The sequence below is a fragment of the Dendropsophus ebraccatus genome, chromosome 3 (assembly GCF_027789765.1).
Source record: "Dendropsophus ebraccatus isolate aDenEbr1 chromosome 3, aDenEbr1.pat, whole genome shotgun sequence".
Classification (NCBI taxonomy): Eukaryota; Metazoa; Chordata; class Amphibia; order Anura; family Hylidae; genus Dendropsophus; species Dendropsophus ebraccatus.
Genome location: NC_091456.1, coordinates 162,204,903 through 162,224,681, shown reverse-complemented (window position 1 = coordinate 162,224,681; position 19,779 = coordinate 162,204,903). Strand labels below are relative to the sequence as shown.

Sequence of the window (19,779 nt, the reverse complement as noted above, 5' to 3'; positions counted from 1 at the left end):
TGCAAGAACACACTGAATATAAGTTCAAGTTTATAGCTGGTTATAATTCACCCAGTGAGAGGGCTCTACTGTGTCCCAGCCTATACAGCAAAGCTGAGAAGTCATCATGACACAATAGGAAGCATAAGACTATTATGATATGCATTGTGGTCAGTGGGAAGCTGGAATAAATCATATATTTTTATTAATCTATATATCAGAGTTGTATATGTGGGCACTGTACACTCGCTGTATATTTTGGAATTTTTTCCCAGCTTACACGTTAAACGTTAATAGGATGCATTGTGAACCCTTGACGCTTCTCTTGCAGTGTGGCGTCTCATCGGTGCAGTGTTCGGCTTTTTCTTCCTGCTCATCCAGCTGATGCTTTTGGTGGAATTTGCTCACAAATGGAATAAAAACTGGTATGTCATCATATACTGAAATGGTCTCTATGGCTTACTTCACACTAGTATCCTGATTGTAGGTTTTTTTTTGGTTTTTTGTTTTTGGAGGGGGGGGGGGGAGATATCTTTTATGCAATCCTAATTGCAAGTATTTTCCTTTAAAGGGAATGTGTCACCAGAAAGTGACTTCATGGGTGCGTTCACACGTACAGGATCCGCAGCAGATTTGAAGTTACAGATTTGCTTTGAATCTAATCTGGGTCATAAAACCTGCTGCGGATCCTGTATGTGTGAACACACCCTAAATAATGTTTAAGGAGTAAATCCAGTGATCATTCATGAGACCCCCTGGCTAAGTCATGTAATAACCTTCTTAAATGAGTGTTTAGAGATTTAGAGAAGTAGCACTAGTAGCATGGGACATCTATCCATGTGCATTTGACCTTTATAATGTTTAAAGGGGTTATCCTGGATTAGAAAAAGCACTTTCTTGCAAATACAGCGCCACCCCTATCCTCAGGTTGTGTGTGGTATTACAATTCAGCTCTATTCATTTCGAAGGAACTGAGGTTCAAAACTTAAACCTAAACAGGGCAAGACTGGTGCTGTTTCTGGAAGAAAGCAGCCATGTTTTTCTAAGCCTGGACAACCCCATTTAACAAATTTACTGTATTATTTCATTGACTAACGTGGCGGTATACTTTCCTCTATCAGGACGGCCGGAGCACAGCACAATAAGCTCTGGAATGGAGCCTTGGCTATCGTCATCTTAATACTGTATACTGTCGCGGTTGGAGCCTTTGCCCTGTTGTTCTGGCTCTATACCCATCCTGAACACTGCCTGCTCAACAAAATCTTGCTCGGTCTCAATGGTGGCCTGTGCGTTCTCTTAGCCATAGTTTCTATACTGCCCTGTGTGCTGAAAAGTAAGTATGATACAAGATCTCTGAAATCAATGACCTGTGTCTTACAGTAGTGCATATTCGTATATACAGTACAGAGCGCATGTCTTATAGACAGATAACCTGACAGATCAAGTAACTTTATAGCATTGGAGATTGACCTACAGGGTAACCAGATGTCCTTATATATGTTAAAAAGTTTTCCTCCTTCTACAAGAGAGCTGTCTTGGATACTTTTTCCAGCAAACATGGCGTAAAAGACTCTCTTTAGCCAAATCTGGCTATACGCCCATAAATACAAAGCCATTGAGTTAAGCATGGTGCCCTTATTTTAGCATGAACTCTTCAGGACTATTTACTCTGGAATCCATGAGAAAGTTCCTTCTTCTCTGCCAGCTTGTGGCACAAAAAAGTAGGTTACATACTGGTAGGCAATGACTGCACACATATAACTAGGAGCGGGAGGGCGGTGGTAGGTATACAGCAGCTGCTTTATTTTGGCAATACATTATGGCTGCCACTGTTTAGGGAGTGGCTCGGACTGGCTCTGTTTTCCGCACATGATTGCATTTTTAGAGGCTATTGACTGTCTCTGTATTGGGATAATTGTGAATGGTACTATACAGAGGCATCTGTGCAGGTGTCGCTGACTTTTAGTGGGTATTGGGGGTGGCACCTGACTGGAGACAGGTTCTATATCCTTTATAAAAGCTCTCTGCCCGTGTCCTTATGCATGTTTGTTAGATGTATTGATGACTTTTAATAAAATGCCTTACTCTAGTTATTATCGTATTTACAGCTTACCCTTAGGCGTTCACCTATGTAGCATCCTGGATGAAGACTAATGCCTCCATTTTTATTGTGTTTTCAGGTCACCCTCAGTCTGGATTGCTGCAGTCCGGAATCATCAGCTGCTATGTCATGTATCTCACCTTTTCATCCTTCTCAAACAAGCCACCAGAATACAGTACGTTCTACCTTCTCTGGTCACTTGTATAGTGTTCCCGTAGTTCCTTATACTGCTGAGGCTTAAAGGGGTAGTTCACAAAAAAAGGTTTTCATACATATCAACTAGTGCCAGAAAGATTTGTAATTTACTTCTATTAAAAAAATCTCCAGTCTTCCTGCAGGAAATGGTGTATTCTAACCAGTCAAGAGAGCAGGAGAGGTTTTCTTTGGGGATTTGCTACTGCTCTGAACAGTTCTTGTCATGGACAGAGGCGGCAGCAGAGAGCACTGTGTTTCAAACTGGAAAGAATAACTGCTTCCTGTAGGACATACAGCAGCTGATAAGTACAGGAAGACATTTTTTTCTTTCAGAAAGTAAATTATAAATCTCTAGAACTTTCCGACATCAGTTGATTTGAAAGGTTTTTTTTTTTTTTTTTTTTGTTTTTTTTTTGGGGGGGGGGGGGGGGGAGACAGTTTTTCACAAAGGACTCTCATTGCCCTGTTCTCAGCTGAAGATATGTGTGGGATTGGCGCATGTCCTATTATTTGGACCCTTACTGATCACAACAACAGGTCAAACTCTATGGGCCTGTTCAAGATAGCCCCCAGCTATCTTCTTCAGGCAGATATCAGACCACTGCTTGACTAGGTAGAACACAGGACCCCCATTCTTGTGAAGGGGAGGAGGGTCCCAGTGGTCTGCCTCCACCACACCAATCTTGTAGATAGGTGATCAGTGTCCCTCATAATATAAAAAAAAAACTTTTAAAGGGGTTATTCAGCATTAGAAAAACATGGACACTTTCTTCCAGAGACAACACCACTCTTGCCTCCAGTTGAGGTGTGGTTGAAAAACCCCACCCAAACTGGAGACAAGAGTGTTGCCATCTTTGAATGACAGTGGCCATGTTTTTCTGATGCTGGATAAGCCCTTTGACCTATTTCATTGTATGTTTGTAGTATCTCAATTAGAAGGAACTTAAAGTGTCACTGTCGTGAATTTTTTTTTTTGCAGAAATCAATAGTCCAGGCGATTTTAAGAAACTTTGTAATTGGGTTTATTATCCGAAAAATGCATTTTTATTATGAAAAAGCAGTTTGAAGCTCTCCCCCCTGTCTTCATTGTTCTCCTATGGAGAGAGCTAAAGAAAAGACCAAAACAGGACAACAAAGAGTTAATCTACAAATATCTCACCTGTTATCTTCTTGGACAGTCACCAGTGACCTGTCTGAGCTCGGATTACAGCTGTCACCCAGCTCCATGCCTGTAATCCTCTGTTATCTGCTTTCTGCTGCCGGCTAACTCCCTCCTTCCTCCTCCCCCCTCCCCTCTCCCTAGAGCAGACAGGGTACGTCTCCTGCAACAAGTCACAATTTTCAGATTTTTCAGAGTGGATGAAAAAGAGGAAGGAGGGGGGGACCTGGGAAAAGGCTTTTTACATGCAGATAATGGCAGATTTGGCTAATAAACCCAATTACAAAGTTTCTTAAAATCGCCTGGACTATTGATTTCTGCAAAAAAAAAAAATACGACAGTGACTCTTTAAAGGGAACTGTTCATATAGAAAATTTGGGGTATATGTTATAAAGCAGAAGGTGCTGAGCAGATTGATATAAAGGTGAGGATAACATGTAATTTATTGATGTAAATCTTACCCCTAAGGAGTCCAGTGGGTGGTTCTAAAAAGTTACTGATAAATATTGTTTGTATGTAAAATCATACAGGAAAGTATGTCAGCCACTGTTTAGGACCGCCCACTGGACTCCTAGGCTCCAAATAAACAGAGATATACCTCAATAAATTAATAGTTACACAGAATTTTTTTTCCCCGAAAAATATATATGAGTCTTTTTCAGGTCCTTCTGCTATATAACATGATACCTGCAGAAAGGACTGCATTTCTAATGTGAGAGGTTCCCTTTAAGAAAAATCTATATTCTACTTTGTTCATATTAAAGACCAAAGTTGGGGAAGTGGAAAGCAGCTGCCCCTGAGATCAGTTCCTACTTTTCTTACTATGTGTCCGGTTTGGGCTCTACAGCTGCTCTCATTGTAGCCTGACTTGGCCCAGATGACTACATAGAGATGTATACAGCCCCGTGCTCCCCTGTGGAGAACAGCTGCCACTAGATGGGATATCACTATGAATCCTCTTCTGTAGTGTGTGTGTGTGTATATATACCGTGGCAAGCCCTTGTCATGATCTCAATACTCGCACCTTGAGTTAGACATTGACAAAAAGGGGCCACCCTGGTGTTTCCCTATTTATGTTCCAATACTCGCAACCGAGTGGGACTTAAGCGGCTATTTATCAGGGTGGTGTGGTGCTCTCCCCATCATGGAGGTATCCCGTGGCAACAGGCTAGAGATATCTGGCTATCCCGTGTTTTGAGACTCGCAACCGAGGCTCCACGGACTCCTGTTTTGCATATTTAAATTTTTGGGGGCATCAGTGGAGACTCTTGATTGAGTACTTCATTGGAATTTTTTTTACTGTTCTCCTTGAGTTCAGTGATAACTATGTTTTGTTGGTGTGTGTGTGTGTGTGTGTGTGTGTATATATATATATATATATATATATATATATATATATATATATATATATATATATATATATATATATATATATAATAATTTCATCAGAGAATTGCAGCATTGTAGCACAGGGACAAGCAGCTGCTTTGGAGATCACTTGGATTTTATGATGTGTTAGAAGTGTAAAGCCCTCCAGAACCATATTGGCAGCTGGATCTGAGGAAGTTCTTTTTCCATTAATATATTTATAGGAGTTACATGCTGGAGACCATATCTCACATATTTTAATTTGGTCTATGAAATATAGAAAAGTATATGCACACAGACAAGGTGAAAAGTACGCCGTTTTCTCCCCTATGAATACATGTATACAACCAGTGGCTATATACAGCAGGTGGGAAGCTATAACACTTTGCTGCCTTAAGGACATGCTGATCTTCACAGCTGGAGGAGCACAGTGTTAGCGTGAGCCGGGTCACTGCTGAGCTCTTAAAGGGGCTATACAGGATCAGAAAGACATGGCTGCTATCAAACAGAAATAACCTCAGTCTTGTTTTCAGTTGGGTTTTGCAGCTCCATTCCATTGATGTGAATGGCGTTTAGCTGTAATACCACAGACAAACTGAGGACAGCGGTGGTGCTGTTTTAGCAAGAAAGCTGTGCTTTTTTTTTTTATTTATTTTTTTAATCCTGGATAAGCCCTCTTAACTAATCTTGTATTCTTTAACATTGCAGTTATATAGATTATAAACTATTACCATTGTCTTTTTGTGGTTTGCACTTGTATTTGACAGAAAATTAAAGGGGTCATCTAATATTAGTATAAAAGATCTACTTTTTTTAGAAATAGCCCCCTTTTGCCCATTGACTGGCATTGCATGTCAGCTCGAGTCATTTTAATAGCGTTTGGCTGCAATACCGGCCATAGCCACTGTTTTAGAAATAAAAAGCGTATTCTTCATTCAGTAATCCTGGTCAGCATTTAAAGATATCTTTGTAGTAATCCAATACTGTGTTAACAATGCTGGTCTAATGTTGAGTATTTAGACCAGGGTTGGGGAACCTTCGGCCCTCCAGCTGTTGCAAAACTACAATTCCCATCATGCTTGGACAGCCGAAGCTAAAGCTTTGGCTGTCTAGACATGATGGGAATTGTAGTTTTGCAACAGCTGGAGGGCCAAAGGTTCCACATGCCTGATTTAGACTATAGCTCTTTTATACTTTTTATTCTTTGTGCTTTTTAATTGTGTTCATTCTGTTTTATCTCTTATGTAAAGTTCTGGATGATACTGGAATGAACATCACGATCTGTGTCCCCAGCTTCGCTAATGGTATAAGCCAGGATGAGCGCTGGGTGTCCGTGCTGGGTGCCGTCATTCTGCTGGGCTGTATACTATACTCGTGGTGAGTTCTTCCTGATAACCTGTATAATGTTGGGTGGCATGGTGCTCAGAAGTCTAGTGGTCAGTGGTTACTACTGACCTTTCCTAAAGCTGACCATACATATAGTATAGCCTTCAGCCAACAGCTATGTCCCCTGATCCCCATACACATGTATGCCCGGCTTGACTCATCATGCATGTGTCTGAGCAGAGCGGTGGAGAAAGCCAGTTGTAATCTAACTTATCTGACCCTTTTATCCCCTTACATCACCTGATGAGTCGAGAAACCTCCATTGATGTTAGGGCGATACATACCTAGGCTATGTTCACAATTTGCAACAATGGCCGTGATTAATACAAAAGATACGTTGCATAGAAGTCAGAGGGATTCCTGGCCGGAGTGTATACTATACTATAGCTGGGATTCCAACCAGTCAGTTTTGTGTGGCCGCTATTCGTGCGGCCGTGTGGGCTACTAGTGCGGCCGTGTGTTATGCTGAATTGGGACACGGGCACACACGGATGCGCCCACATCCTAATCCGGCACAAATGAAGTTCACAGTACTGTACTGACCGGGATAAACTTCACTGACACCGGCCGTTCTGTGAACGTTGTCATAGGCCGGGCTCACACTACATAAAAAACACGGCTGTATTTCATAAAACCAGCCGTAATTGCGTAAGCAACGTCTGTTATTTGTGAAATAACGTCCATTACGGCCGGTTTTATGAAATACAGCCGTGTGTTGTACGTAGTGTGAACATAGCCATACGCTGTGTGAACCCAGCCCTAATGTGTATGGCTAGTTAGCAGGCGGGCCCATTGCCATCTTTCTCTACTGGCCTGAGAACTCTAAAGGCTCGAGTCTACAGTTTTGTTATCCTGTAGTCTGGGAGTCACACACTGTGTTAGTAATGGAGTCGCATGATTGGGGTATATTCACACATCACAGACATTTCCCCACGGAGATAAATGGGAAAGATTCAATTATTTCTGCAAAAAATCTATCATGGTTGAATCCGCCCATTATGGTGACCGGCGTTCATTCATAGCCAGTTTTCTTTTTACAAAATCTCACAGTAAAATGTTTCTGTGTTTTTTTCATACAGTCTGTCCTCTACAACACGATCAAGCTGTGATGCCCTCATGGGAAGATACGGACCACCTGAAGAAGAAGTAAGTCCCATCAGACCTCTGCCTTCACTCTCATAGTTCACACATATATATATATATATATGTATGTATATGTGTGTATATATATATATATATATATATATATATATATATATATATATATATATATATTATATATAATATTGGTCCAAAAGTAGGTGGACATTATGTGTAATAAGGTTATGAAGGTGGAGATTTATCAAACATGGTGTAAAGTGAAACTGGCTCAGTTGCCCCTAGCAACCAATCAGATTCCACCTTTCATTCCTCACAGACTCTTTGGAAAATGAAAAGTGGAATCTGATTGGTTGCTAGGGGCAACTGAGCCAGTTTCACTTTACACCATGTTTGATAAATCTCCCCCTTTATAACCCTATTACACATACTGCCCACCTACTTTTGGACCACCCTGTATATTTATCTAAAAACAACATATGAGCCACAGATGGAGTATAGATGTGCATGCATGATATCTGTAGTGTTACGGTCTGTCTACTGGGGTCGGCCTCAACATACTTAGAACCCAGAACTCTAGATCTGTACTTTAAAGGGAATTGTAGTAAATGTCACCTTATCTTCTTGGCATGTAAGGATCTGAACATTCCTACAATAAGGAGAATGTGAAGTCCTTGAGTATTACAGGGCGACCTCTCCTCCTGGAATTACTTAATAAGTATTTGCGTTTGAGAAATACAAGCTAAGAGGTCAATCTGCATCCTTGAAGGAAATGTCTTGTGCCATATGATTTCTTTTTTTATTTCTTTTTTTACTGGCGTGATCAAAACTGACAAGACCAAACCATGAGCTCACACTGTCTTCCTGTTTTTTGCAGCTGTTCTTCGAGTGTCTTTTTTTCTTATACAGATATAGTAACCCTTTCCTGTGTTGGGCCTGTGATAATTTTTATTTATTTAATCATCCAGACATAGTTATACTGAATATATTTTATGCTTTATCACTAGGAACCTTTCTCTTGAGCTCTGCAGTCGGACACCCTTTCCCCTTTTAAAACTTGGTTTGGTCATTGTACTGTGTTTGCTCCTTCCTTTAAGTGATACTTAATGGCCGAACTGTTTGAGTTCAGCAATGTTCTCCGAACCCGAATCCTTGGCACTTGGCTCCCTGCGCCTGCAAAAGTTGGATGCAGCCTTAGGCTAGGTTCACACTGCGTTTTTGCATCCATTTTGATCCGTTTTTCCATTGACTTCCATTGTAAAAAAAAACTGATCAAAACAGATCCGTTTATTTTGACGGACACAAAAACGTAGCTGACACTACTTTTGTGTCCGTTAAAAAAATCCGTTTTGATCCTTTTTTTTTTTTTACAATGGAAGTCAATGGAAAAACGGATTAAAATGGATGCACACATTGCAAAAAATGGATGAAAAAATGGATTGCAAAAACGCAGTGTGAACCTAGCCTAAGGGAGTCCTAGAAAACATGGATACAGCTATAGGTTATAGGCTGTATTCATATTTTCCTAGCAGTGCTAGGACAGCATCCAACTTCTTCAGCTACAGGGCATCAAATGCCCAGGTTTGAAGAACATTGCCAAACTCATTCTGATAATCGCTAACACCCCCATCCCTATCCTGGTCCACATCTCAACACACTGGAAATACCTGCTCAGCCAATCACTTGCCCCATCAGTGATCCGCCCCAGCATGTGATTGGCTGAGCAGACATTTGCAGTGTGTTGAAATGGGGACCAGGAGAGAATTAGTTGTATCGGCAGCAGCCATATGCTTTGTGTGAATATCATTTTGTTGAGGCTGTCTGACCATCCTATGTATAGGGTTATCCTGACGTTCCACCAGTGCAGGAGGATATTGGATTTTAACATGCCCAATCCTTTGTGCTCACAAAAGATAAGAAGTCACTGGAGGGGTCTTGCTGTAGCTTGTTCCCTTCTCCCATGGAGAACACATGAAGGTTGTCATGAGGAATAGTTGTCAGTATAGTTGTTTAATGTTGGCCACATTAAGAACATTGAGTATAAGTGACATCCACTCAGTAGTTGAACAGTTCAATTGTAGTGGCAGTCTATAGAGGTCCATTGAGACACTTGTCTGGGCAACTTCTTGAAAATTTGTTGCGTTGCATGTAAAATTGCAACAAAGACAGAAATGCACATAATTGTATGCAGAGTCATTGCCTCTTTTTATATCATGGTGGAATCCATTTCCTCCTCCTATTTTTTGACTTGATTTTTCTTTGTTCTGAATGTCTGCCAAAGGCACAGAGACCCAGTTTCCTGTGATGTCTTTCTATTTACAGTTTCAATACAGAAAACCTCTGAGAGCTCATGACGTGTTGTTTGCTTTGCTGGAAGGAATGGCTTACATGACTCTCTAGTTCTACTACTATTGTTGTACTATTGATAGCCCAATAGCAATAGCATTTTCTGCTTCTTGAGGTGCACCTTATGCATCTAAGCGAAGATGTTAAAGGGGTATTCCACTTAAATATACAGTAATTCTTCATATATTGCTGCCCATGGTGAGACTAACATATCATTCCATACTTGTTATTATCTATTCAGTCTCTTCCCCCCCCCCCCCCAGTTCTGAGCTGCTGCTTTCTGCTGAAGACACAAAAGAATGTGTTTGAGCTTTGCACTCTGTCTCCCCCTGCTCCCCCCACCCTTCTGAGATGGCTGATGTAAACAAGTCCCTGGCAGGCTGTGTCTGCGACTTTGTAGCTTCTTTGTAATGCTGGGAGGGTTAATCTGAGGTCATGTTGCTGATAAAGTCACTGTGATTAGCCCTCCCTGCATTAAAAGTTGCTACAAAGTTGCAGATAGGGACTTGTTTACATCTGCCGTCTCAGAGTAGGGGGGAGGAGGAAGGGAGAGAAAAGCTCACACAGTTTTTTTTGTGTCTTCAGCAGAAAGCAGCATCTCAGAACTGGGGGAAGGAGACTGAATAGATAATAAGTAGAGATGAACGAACCGGGTTCAGGTTCAAATCCATCCATACCTGAACGTTCGGCATTTGAATAGTGGGGGCTGCTGAACTTGGATAAAGCTCTAAGGTTGTCTGGAAAACATGGATACAGCCAATGACTATATCCATGTTTTCCACATAGCCTTAGGGCTTTATCCAACTTCAGCAGCCGCCGCTAATCAAATGCTGAACGTTCGGGTTCGGATGGACTCGCGCATGCTAGAGGTTCGCTCATCTCTAATAAGTATGGAAGGAATTGTTAGTCTCACCATGGTCAGCAACATATGAAAAGTTATGTTTGAATGGAATATTCCTTTAAAGCGGCACGATCAGCAGGTTCTTCCCAGAGAACCTGCTGATATGCCGTAGTAGCTTTGTATGTCAGTAATACATAGCTACTACTTTTAGCCTCCTGGAGGTCCCTTAAGGCGTAAGAATAAAGTCTATCTTATACTTGCATCCTGAGGGACCTCCGGGAGGATTGGCGGTGGCCCAGGGGGTTCGCGCATGCGCGGAAAGCAGCCTGTGCTTCCCTGCACAGCCGCAGTGTATACAGCCCGCCATGCAATTATGAATATGCATAGTGGGCAGGACGGGAGGGGGCGGGCTGTGGCGTTGCTCTCCGGCCCTGAGCAACGCCCTAAATGCTCTTATGCGGGTAATTTGCATAAGACCATTTAGTGATTTAACCAACAATGCGGGGGCGGAGAGGGCTAAAAGTAGTGGCTATGTATTACTGACATACATAGCTACTACGGCATATCAGCAGGTTCTCTGGGAACTTTAAAGACTTCACCATATTGAGCACCCCCCCCCCTATTATGAACCCTATCCTTAGTTGTACAGACTTTTACTTCAGTGTGCTGCACTCTTATAATACCCATGTACTGTATATCTATTTCATACAAAGCCGTAAGGAGGTTTTTCCTGCATTCCATCAAATATTGTATGATCGAGGTATCCTCATCTAAAAGTTACACTTCTAGGAGTGACTATTACCATTCTATGATACCATATGCTTTGAGCCTCCATACAGCATCCTCCATACCAGGAAGAGAAAGCACAATTGGCCATTACAACCATTTAAGACATAGCGGGTAACAGGACACGTACAGTGCACAGTCTAATAGTCTGCATTATTTTGTTTATAGGTGGCACGTTGTTGTTTTTGCTGCGGAAACAATCAAGACGGTAATAATCTTTTGCTATGCATGTCCCTAGTGTAAACACACTCTACCTCTATGAAAAATGATTATAGTGCACACTAATCATTTTTCTCAATTGCGTTCTACTTTTCTATTAAAAAGCTTATATTATTTGCACTTTAACAGACCAAGAGGAAAGAGTTGAAGCAAGGGGAGGACAGATGGTGGCCTATGACGAGGAGATAAAGACAGTATACAGCTATGCCGGCTTCCACTTCATCTTCTTCCTTGGTACTTTGTACATGATGATGACAATCACCAACTGGTTTCAGTGAGTATCAGGACATTAAAATCTCTATGTCAGCCATTCAGTTCTAGTATGATGATTTGTAAGAAATCTTCCTCTACTACTAAGGGTTATATATTTGTTACTCATAGGCTGGTTGTCTCAGGTTATTTTATTTCTTCTTCAACAGTTATAACCACGCCGATATAGAAAAGTTATTTGTCGGAAGCTGGTCCCCATTCTGGGTCAAGATGGCGTCCTGCTGGGTGTGTGTAGTTCTCTACCTTTGGACTTTACTGGCGCCCGTGTGCTGCTCAAGCGGAGGAGGATACGTAGTATAAATATCACCTGGCGTAATGACTTCTCATCTGTTACAACTTTTTAATCTAGATGTGACCACACATCAATTTTTATGTTTTATTTTTTATTCTTTTATGTTTCCCCCCCCCCCTTCATTTAAGCATATTGTGCAGGACACAAACATTTCGAATCTTTAATAAAGGGATTTTTAGAACCATGTTCTGTTATGGGAGAGCATATAGACCAATGTTACTTCTGCTGTGAGTGTCGCAATATGCTTGCTTATTTTTTAATTTCTTCAGAACAATATTTCAGTGTCTTACATTCGGTGCTGTTACTATTTTTTTTGTAAACTAATTTACATATTTCTTTGTGAATAAGGCTAGATAGCCGTAGATATAAGACATCTAACTTAACTATAGTCTGCCATAATGTGTAATGCATAGCAAAGGAAATGATCGAGCTTGGAGGAGCTGTATTGGGCTACTTTATTATTTGCTTTTTTATTTTTTTTGCACTAGAACCTTGCATAGTTATTCCTTTTCAGAACAAATCCTCTCCCCTCCACTTTAACAATGTAATTTTGTTTTGTGCTTGTGTCTCTTCTATCCTCTCCACTTGTAGTTTAGCCTTTTACATTTAGGTCAATTGTAGACATAACTTTTAGCAGTAAGATGTAGTAGGGACGATGCGTAGAGTCCTCACAATTCTAGGGCTTGTTATCTAGGTGACAGCAGTAGACTTGACTGGGCAAATCCACCTTAGCTAGCCTGATCTCCCATACATATTAAATGTGTCGGCTGAACCCACTAATTTTAGCGGGGCTGGCCAGCCATCTAATGTGCATGTCAGAAAAATATAAAAAGGAACTCTGGTTAAATAACGATTTAACCCTGTTCAATCCCACCCATAATGTAAGCTTGTGTGTAATAGATTTCTATTACATGAATTGGTCCATTTTTCTGCAGCACATTCTGACTCGCACCCCGAAGCTGCAGAAAATCCTCACTTCCTGGTCCGCTCTGTCTCCACTCCTTTGTCCTCCCCCTTCCTTCTGAGACAGAGGTCACATGATCTCTGTCACTTCTGTTGCCAGATAAGCTGTAACACCTTATCTGTAACCCTGCCCGCCACTGACTTCACTCAGTGATAACCTGTCCAAGGGCGGGGAAACAACAGCTGGACGGGTGCCATGTTGTAAAATTGGGATTGTTTGTAAAAGTTTGAATCTGGGGCTAGGAGCAGCGTAGACAAGTGGGAAAGGTGTTAAACAATCGGTGGGGGATCGGTGAGTGCACCTATATGCTTTTCGTGCATTTTTTATTATTTTTTTTGGGGGGGGGGGATTGCTGGAGTTTCCCTTCAAGCAGAATTTGGGGAAATAAATATTAGGCTTGTTAGATTTCTATTGCCAGAGGTGTCTGGCAGCAGTTTTCGCTTCTTTCTCCATTCAGAACATACGCATTCATGAATTTACCCTCCATCACATTCTCTCTCAACCAGTCTTTATACAACCTTCCCTAACATAACCTCAACTTCCCAAAGTTCTTAGGCCGCATTCAGATACATGACGTTACATCCAACCCGTTGTTTTATGCCTGAATTGGACACAACTGATGACCTTTTTGTGCATCACTGTGGCCTCCATAGCTGAGCTCTGTGCAGTATTTATGCTGTACAGCCCTTGGAGACATTAAACTTCAGAGTTCTTCCATAGGAAAGCATTGGATCATCTCTGGCATAAGGTTCTCTCCGGTGTTTCATGACATATGCAAAGTAGGCCTGACCTTTCACCTATGCCTCTATAGCCTGGTCACAAAAATGGTGAAACGGGCAAAATGTAGCTTTTGACCGTTTCACTATTTTCTAGACCTAAATAACCAAGTGACTTAGTCTGTTATCCAATGTCCCTACTTATTGTAAGGGCTCTGGGTCTATATGTAGGACACAACTGAGTTCTGTCCGACTGTCATTCTTACTGTATCTGCTGATCATGTGACAATGTAGTGTATCGGGAGAGTTCTGGCTAGTAATTTTGGATGGGCCCTGGTGAGGTGCAGATTGTCCCCAAACCTATGAAAAATTACCTTGAAACTTTTTTGTACGCGATGGAAACTAATGTCTGATAGGCTTTGGTTTGTGGGATATGTGCACTGTTTACATGGGTAGAAATCAGGGCCTATTACTAGGACAACCCCTCCAAGCAATCCTCTAGCATATAGAAATATATACTCTAGACTGGATAAAGTGAGTGTGCAATTCACTGTGTATTGTTCTGCAACCTGTGGTAACAAAAGTTCTGTATGAATAGAGAGTAATGGCTTCTTCATATATTACTATTTTGTGTTATATTTTTTATTTGTTCTATCTTAATCGCACATTGGAATATTTAGAAAGAAGCAGCTTTATAAAAGATCATATAGTATATTCTAAAGTAATATAAACTATATAAGCATATATGCATAAGCAACTGTATATAAAATTGCCAAAAACTTTTTTGTTACTTGTGTCTTGAAGCTGTGAATCTTCCAGAGCCAATATTCAGCAGCTTTTTGTCTTTGTTCCAATCGATGTAACTAGACTAACTGAAAGCCATTCTGTCTGGTCTTCTATCTGAGGACAGTGTAGGATAGAGGGGGAGATGCCAAGCTCAGGTATATATCGATTTCTATGATTTGATTATGTATTTTCACGAAAAAGCTGTTTGTGGCTGGGGTAAGCCGGACTCACAGACTTGCTCTCTATGGGAGTGGGGGAAGCCGGACTCACAGGCAACATTTCCCTCTTTTTTTTTTTTTTTTAGTTAAAAACACAGAATAAATTGTAGGGTACTATATATTTCCGAACTCGGCCTCTTCCCCTCTATACGTTGCTGCCCTCACACCGGGTATCTTTGATGAACTCACACATCATCCTTAAGAGTTATTTATTGTGATTATTTTACATAAGGGGACGGTAGGATTTTTAGAAATTTTACATTTCTAGATGTTGAAACTATTAATGAAACCTACACTATGCAGTTTATCAAATATCTTATATATAATACATTGAACAAAAATATTATCTTAGAACTGGAGCGCTCCTTTAATTCTTGCTGATGTTTTGTGTGAATTAATGTTGCTTATTGCCCTGTAGCAGCGGTTGTGCTATAGATATAGGCAGGAAACCTTCTCCTGTCATCCAGATATACTGGAAGCTGTCATATAAATAAGGGCAGGCCGCGGTTATGTGTCCTATTCATTACGCTGTTAATATGCTTCTGATCCGGATCTGTGCAAAACATCTCCTGTTAATTTTATCGTGAGCTGTGAAACAAATGTTCATCTGCCTTATTTTTCCTGTATATAAGACACCATGAGAGCTGCCTGGGATTAGTTTTCATGTAATCGGACTGAGATTGTCCAGACATCGGCATGCATGGCGGCTGTCCATTGCGCTGTCATACAACATGTATCTATGTATCTAGTAAGCCAGTACTTATATCCAGTGTACCAGTTCTCATTGCTTTTATATGTAACATACCATTAATGGTTTACATCATTGTTTCTATTCCCTCTTTTTATATACAATTAGATTTTTTTTTTTCCTAATTTGTTTAGCAGAAGGGGCAGTGATAAATCTATTAGTTTTACTGAACCTGTATAGAAAATAGTGTTAGCTGCTGTAAAATCCATAGGATTTTCTATTGTGTAAAATGAAACCCATTGTTGCTTTTCCTGCAGCTTTATTGTTACATTTCCCATTGTATATCATGTCTTATTTCAGTATTGTTTATTCCTATTAATATTGTCGGGTTTCCAGTGCCATCTGGTTTGTGTTACTCCTCAGAGCTTTACTTGTAGTAGAAGTGGAAAATTGTGTTTTTGGCATTTAGTATAGGGGAATTCTACACACTTGCTGCCGTATGTTTTTCTGACTTACAAAGGATGCTCCTTCTTTTTTTTTTTTTTTTTTTTTTACTTATGCTTTTCCAAAATATTTTAACTCCTTTAAAAATTAGAAAAAACTTTCGACCTGTCACACAGACAAAAAAAAGTTTTGATTCGGGTGTTAAAACTTGTTAGGATGATCTAGGAGAAGTACACAGTGAAGTGCTTCACCCTCCAGCCATTTTCCTTCTCACTACGCAATACAAGCTCCATAGACTTGTAATGAAGTTCATCTCAAGCAGTGAAATGGAGATCACCAGTGCTTAGCCCTGCGCTTCTCCCTGATCTATTAAAATTTTCAACATGTCTCTGTGACACGCCAAACGTTTCACTTAATGTCAAGTACACTTTTAAAAAAAAAAGAAAAGAAAGATCTCTTTTATTATAAAGAAAAAGTGCCACTCTTGTCCTCTGGCTATGTCTGGTATTGCAGCACATCCCATTACATAGAGTGGCCGTGAACAGAAGTTGCTGTGTTTGGAAAAAAAAAAAAAAAAAATCTTGTACACGTAGTATTCGTACATGTAGTATTCATTTTTTATTATAATTTTTTTTTTATTCTTGTGCATTCATGTATAAGTAAAAGCTAAGGATATGGTTTTATGGCCCATAATACATTGCAACCTGCGTAACCTGCTTATAGTGTTCCTGTCACTTTAATAAAGTTAGCGGGTTAATATACTCTAGCAGTCAGTCAGATCATTTGTGCTTTGTGTATCTACAACACTTCCTTTTTTTGGCTATTATATAAGTAGTGCATAATGTTTTTGAAGTGTGGCAAGTAATGAAAGGGTGTAAGCTGTCCATGTTACAAAGCCTACTTCTATACCATCCATTTCTATGCATGTAAGGTTAAAAGTGCCCTTGCATGAGCACATAGGTAGCTTGGCTCCTATGCTCATGTGTCAAATAGATTCTGATCCATAGGGTGATTTCATGAAGTTATTATTATGATGCTATTGTTGGTCCCATTTTATAGTTATACATGTAAATGAGCAGATTGAGGTTCCCCATCTAAATTTATAGAGTACTAATATAGTCTGATACGTGACTGATGTCGAGCCCTTCTCTTCTCTGCCAGTGGCACAGTCCTGATCTTGTCCCATCTGGTTGCTAGGTTCCACGTGTCTAAAAGCTCTATTGATGTCCCTAGCAACCAGGCTGTCTCAGATTACCTAAATTTCTGCTCAAAGTTCCTGATGAGGACAGAGAAGGGGCAATGGGGGCTTGGCATAATATACACCAGGGTTTTCTATATCTCTTTACAGAAGTTGAATCCTAGACCGTGTGTAGCCATGTCCTTGCCTAGACCGTGTGTAGCCATGTCCTTGCCTAGACCGTGTGTAGCCATGTCCTTGCCTAGACCGTGTGTAGCCATGTCCTTGCCTAGGCCGTGTGTAGCCATGTCCTTGCCTAGACCGTGTGTAGCCATGTCCTTGCCTAGACCGTGTGTAGCCATGTCCTTGCCTAGGCCGTGTGTAGCCATGTCCTTGCCTAGGCCTTGTGTAGCCATGTCCTTGCCTAGGCCTTGTGTAGCCATATGCTTGCTCTTAACATTACAGGGCTTTACCCGGCAAAAAAAATGTTAATGGCCTACCCACAGGTTAGGCTATCAATAGCTGATTATGGGCTGCGAACACCCCTCGGCTATGTTTGTAGTGGTGATGCCAGCTTACTACATGACACCACCTGTTCATGTCAATGGGTTGCTTATAGTACATAGATATTTAAGCAAGCTGCTCTGTCCTTAGTTATCTGTATGGACACTGCTACACTTGTTCCTCACCATCAGACCCTATAGCAATTACCAATATAGAGAGAATTTTACCACCTTATTTATATGTGAGCACAAAATCAGAATCCAACAGCATGTAGGGTATATCCTATAGGCTGCCTGCACACAGCCCTGCTTCAGTGTCTATGGTACTAGGAAATTGTGCTTCTCCATAGCTAAGCTATGAAACCTTTATTTCTATGGTAACATGCAGACTTTAGTATTCTTTTCCTGTTATTAGCAAGTTTTAAGATTTCCCGTAAAGACCATTCATCATCTTTGACATATTAGACAAGGGATGGCAAACTCGCCTTCCTCCATCTGTTGCAAAACTACAATTCCCATCATGCCTGGACAGCTAAAGACAAAACTTTGGCTGTCCAGGCATCATGGGAATTGTAGTTTTGTAACAGCTGGAAGGCTGCAGTTTGTCATCTGTGTATTAGAAAATACTATAAGGGTATTTCCATCTGGGTTAGCTTCACACCACTGGGCATGGAATCTGATGATATGACTCGGATTTTGATGCTTGATTCCACAGTGGACTTTTTCTGATCGTTGGTGTGAACCCTATTAGTCTTTACAGGGGTAAGTAGATTTGGTGGTGTCGCTTCCATACTTCTAGGTCTATTGTTCTAAGCAATAGCATTTAAACACCTGAAGCTTATTTCTAATGTACTAAAGACACTGAAGTCGTTTTGTTTTTTTATTCTTAAATTAATGGCATATTCTTAGTCTAACTTTTGTTTCCGAATTTTTAATATTTAAATATTTTCCCCTTTTTGTATTTAAGAAGTCATAACATATAGTTTAAACTTTTGCTTTTGTAAGTTTCTTTTTTTTGGGGGGTGGGGGTGGGGGGGGGATATTTGCTAATTTATTATATGCCTAAAAAACTGGGATGGTAAAGTTGTGCAGAACATTTCTGGTATTGGTGGGCCAATTCTCAGGCCTGAACTCTAAGGTTTTTGCACGCGATGGATTATCTCAGGAAACAGAGGATATGATGTGCATTGAGGGTAGATTTATAGTTCATCTGAAGTTGTTCTGGTTTTTCCACAAAATGTGACATATTATGGGAATACCAGCCATGGGTTCAGTTGTCATTTCTGTGAAATTATAAAAAATTCACGTTTCCTTTATAAAGTTTTTTATATCCTTTTTAAACACTGTATTCTTAATAAAGTTTTGTTGTAAAAGAAAGGCGTGTAGCCTGTTTTATGTTTTATTTTACAAAATACAGACAGTGGCACCACACATACATACATATGCCTTTGCCTGGGGCTTTCGATGCTGGTGGGCTCTGGTAGCTTTGTCACGTTGGTAGTGCTCACTCCTGGAAGTCTGTCTCAGTACCGTCAATGGACCGTCTAAGCCAGGCCTGCTTAATTACTCAAGCAGGAAACTTTGGCTTGTCTGTCTCCCACACCAGAATAGGGAACTAACTGCAAGACCCCCCCGACCCCCCCCCCCCCCCCCGATCGGGTTGATCGGGTCTAACTCCCATTGGTGGGTGTGCATCACAGGAAGGAAGATAGAGTGTGTGAGGATAGAAGGTCTGCACCTGTGATTGGTCAATACATAGCAAATAGCCAAACCTTTACATACTGCAGCTGTGCACTGGGGGAAAAGTGAGACATCTAGTGACTGGAGTGGAAATCACAGCTCCTAGCTCTTGTTGTGGCACCTGACAGAGGTTCTTTCACCTAGGTGATAAATAACTTGGTGAACCACCCATACATTGGCACTATATATATAATATATTTGTTGTACATGTGGAGGCAAAAATGTTTGTATATATTTTTGCATCTTTTATTATTAAGACCTTTTTCCTTGACACACCTTCACAGGAAAATAGTGTTTTATGGAGTGCCTATGTGTCCTTGGGCCATTGACCATCATTCAGCATTCAGGTGTGCCAACCAAGGCTTTGAACACAATATAAAGGAATACTAAAGTTGCACCACTTTTTAAGACTGTATCTGCTATGAGGCGAGATGAGCATCCTGCCTCAGACAGCAGATCATGGAACCTATGATGCCTACACTGCCCCATTTGTCCCCGTCGCC

General features: G+C 40.8%; 1 protein-coding gene across 1 annotated transcript in view; it reads left to right on the top strand.

Moving 5' to 3' along the window:
* SERINC5 (serine incorporator 5) overlaps positions 1–18,913 on the top strand; it is a 46,478-nt gene extending 27,565 nt beyond the window's left edge. Inside the window, exons 5-12 of the mRNA XM_069963042.1 lie at positions 311–404; positions 1,101–1,312; positions 2,160–2,255; positions 6,053–6,179; positions 7,268–7,334; positions 11,428–11,467; positions 11,608–11,752; positions 11,898–18,913. Coding sequence (XP_069819143.1) covers positions 311–404; positions 1,101–1,312; positions 2,160–2,255; positions 6,053–6,179; positions 7,268–7,334; positions 11,428–11,467; positions 11,608–11,752; positions 11,898–12,048 — 932 coding nt within the window. The 3' untranslated portion in view covers positions 12,049–18,913. The remainder of the gene's footprint in view (positions 1–310; positions 405–1,100; positions 1,313–2,159; positions 2,256–6,052; positions 6,180–7,267; positions 7,335–11,427; positions 11,468–11,607; positions 11,753–11,897) is intronic.
* The last annotated feature ends 866 nt before the right edge of the window (positions 18,914–19,779 follow it).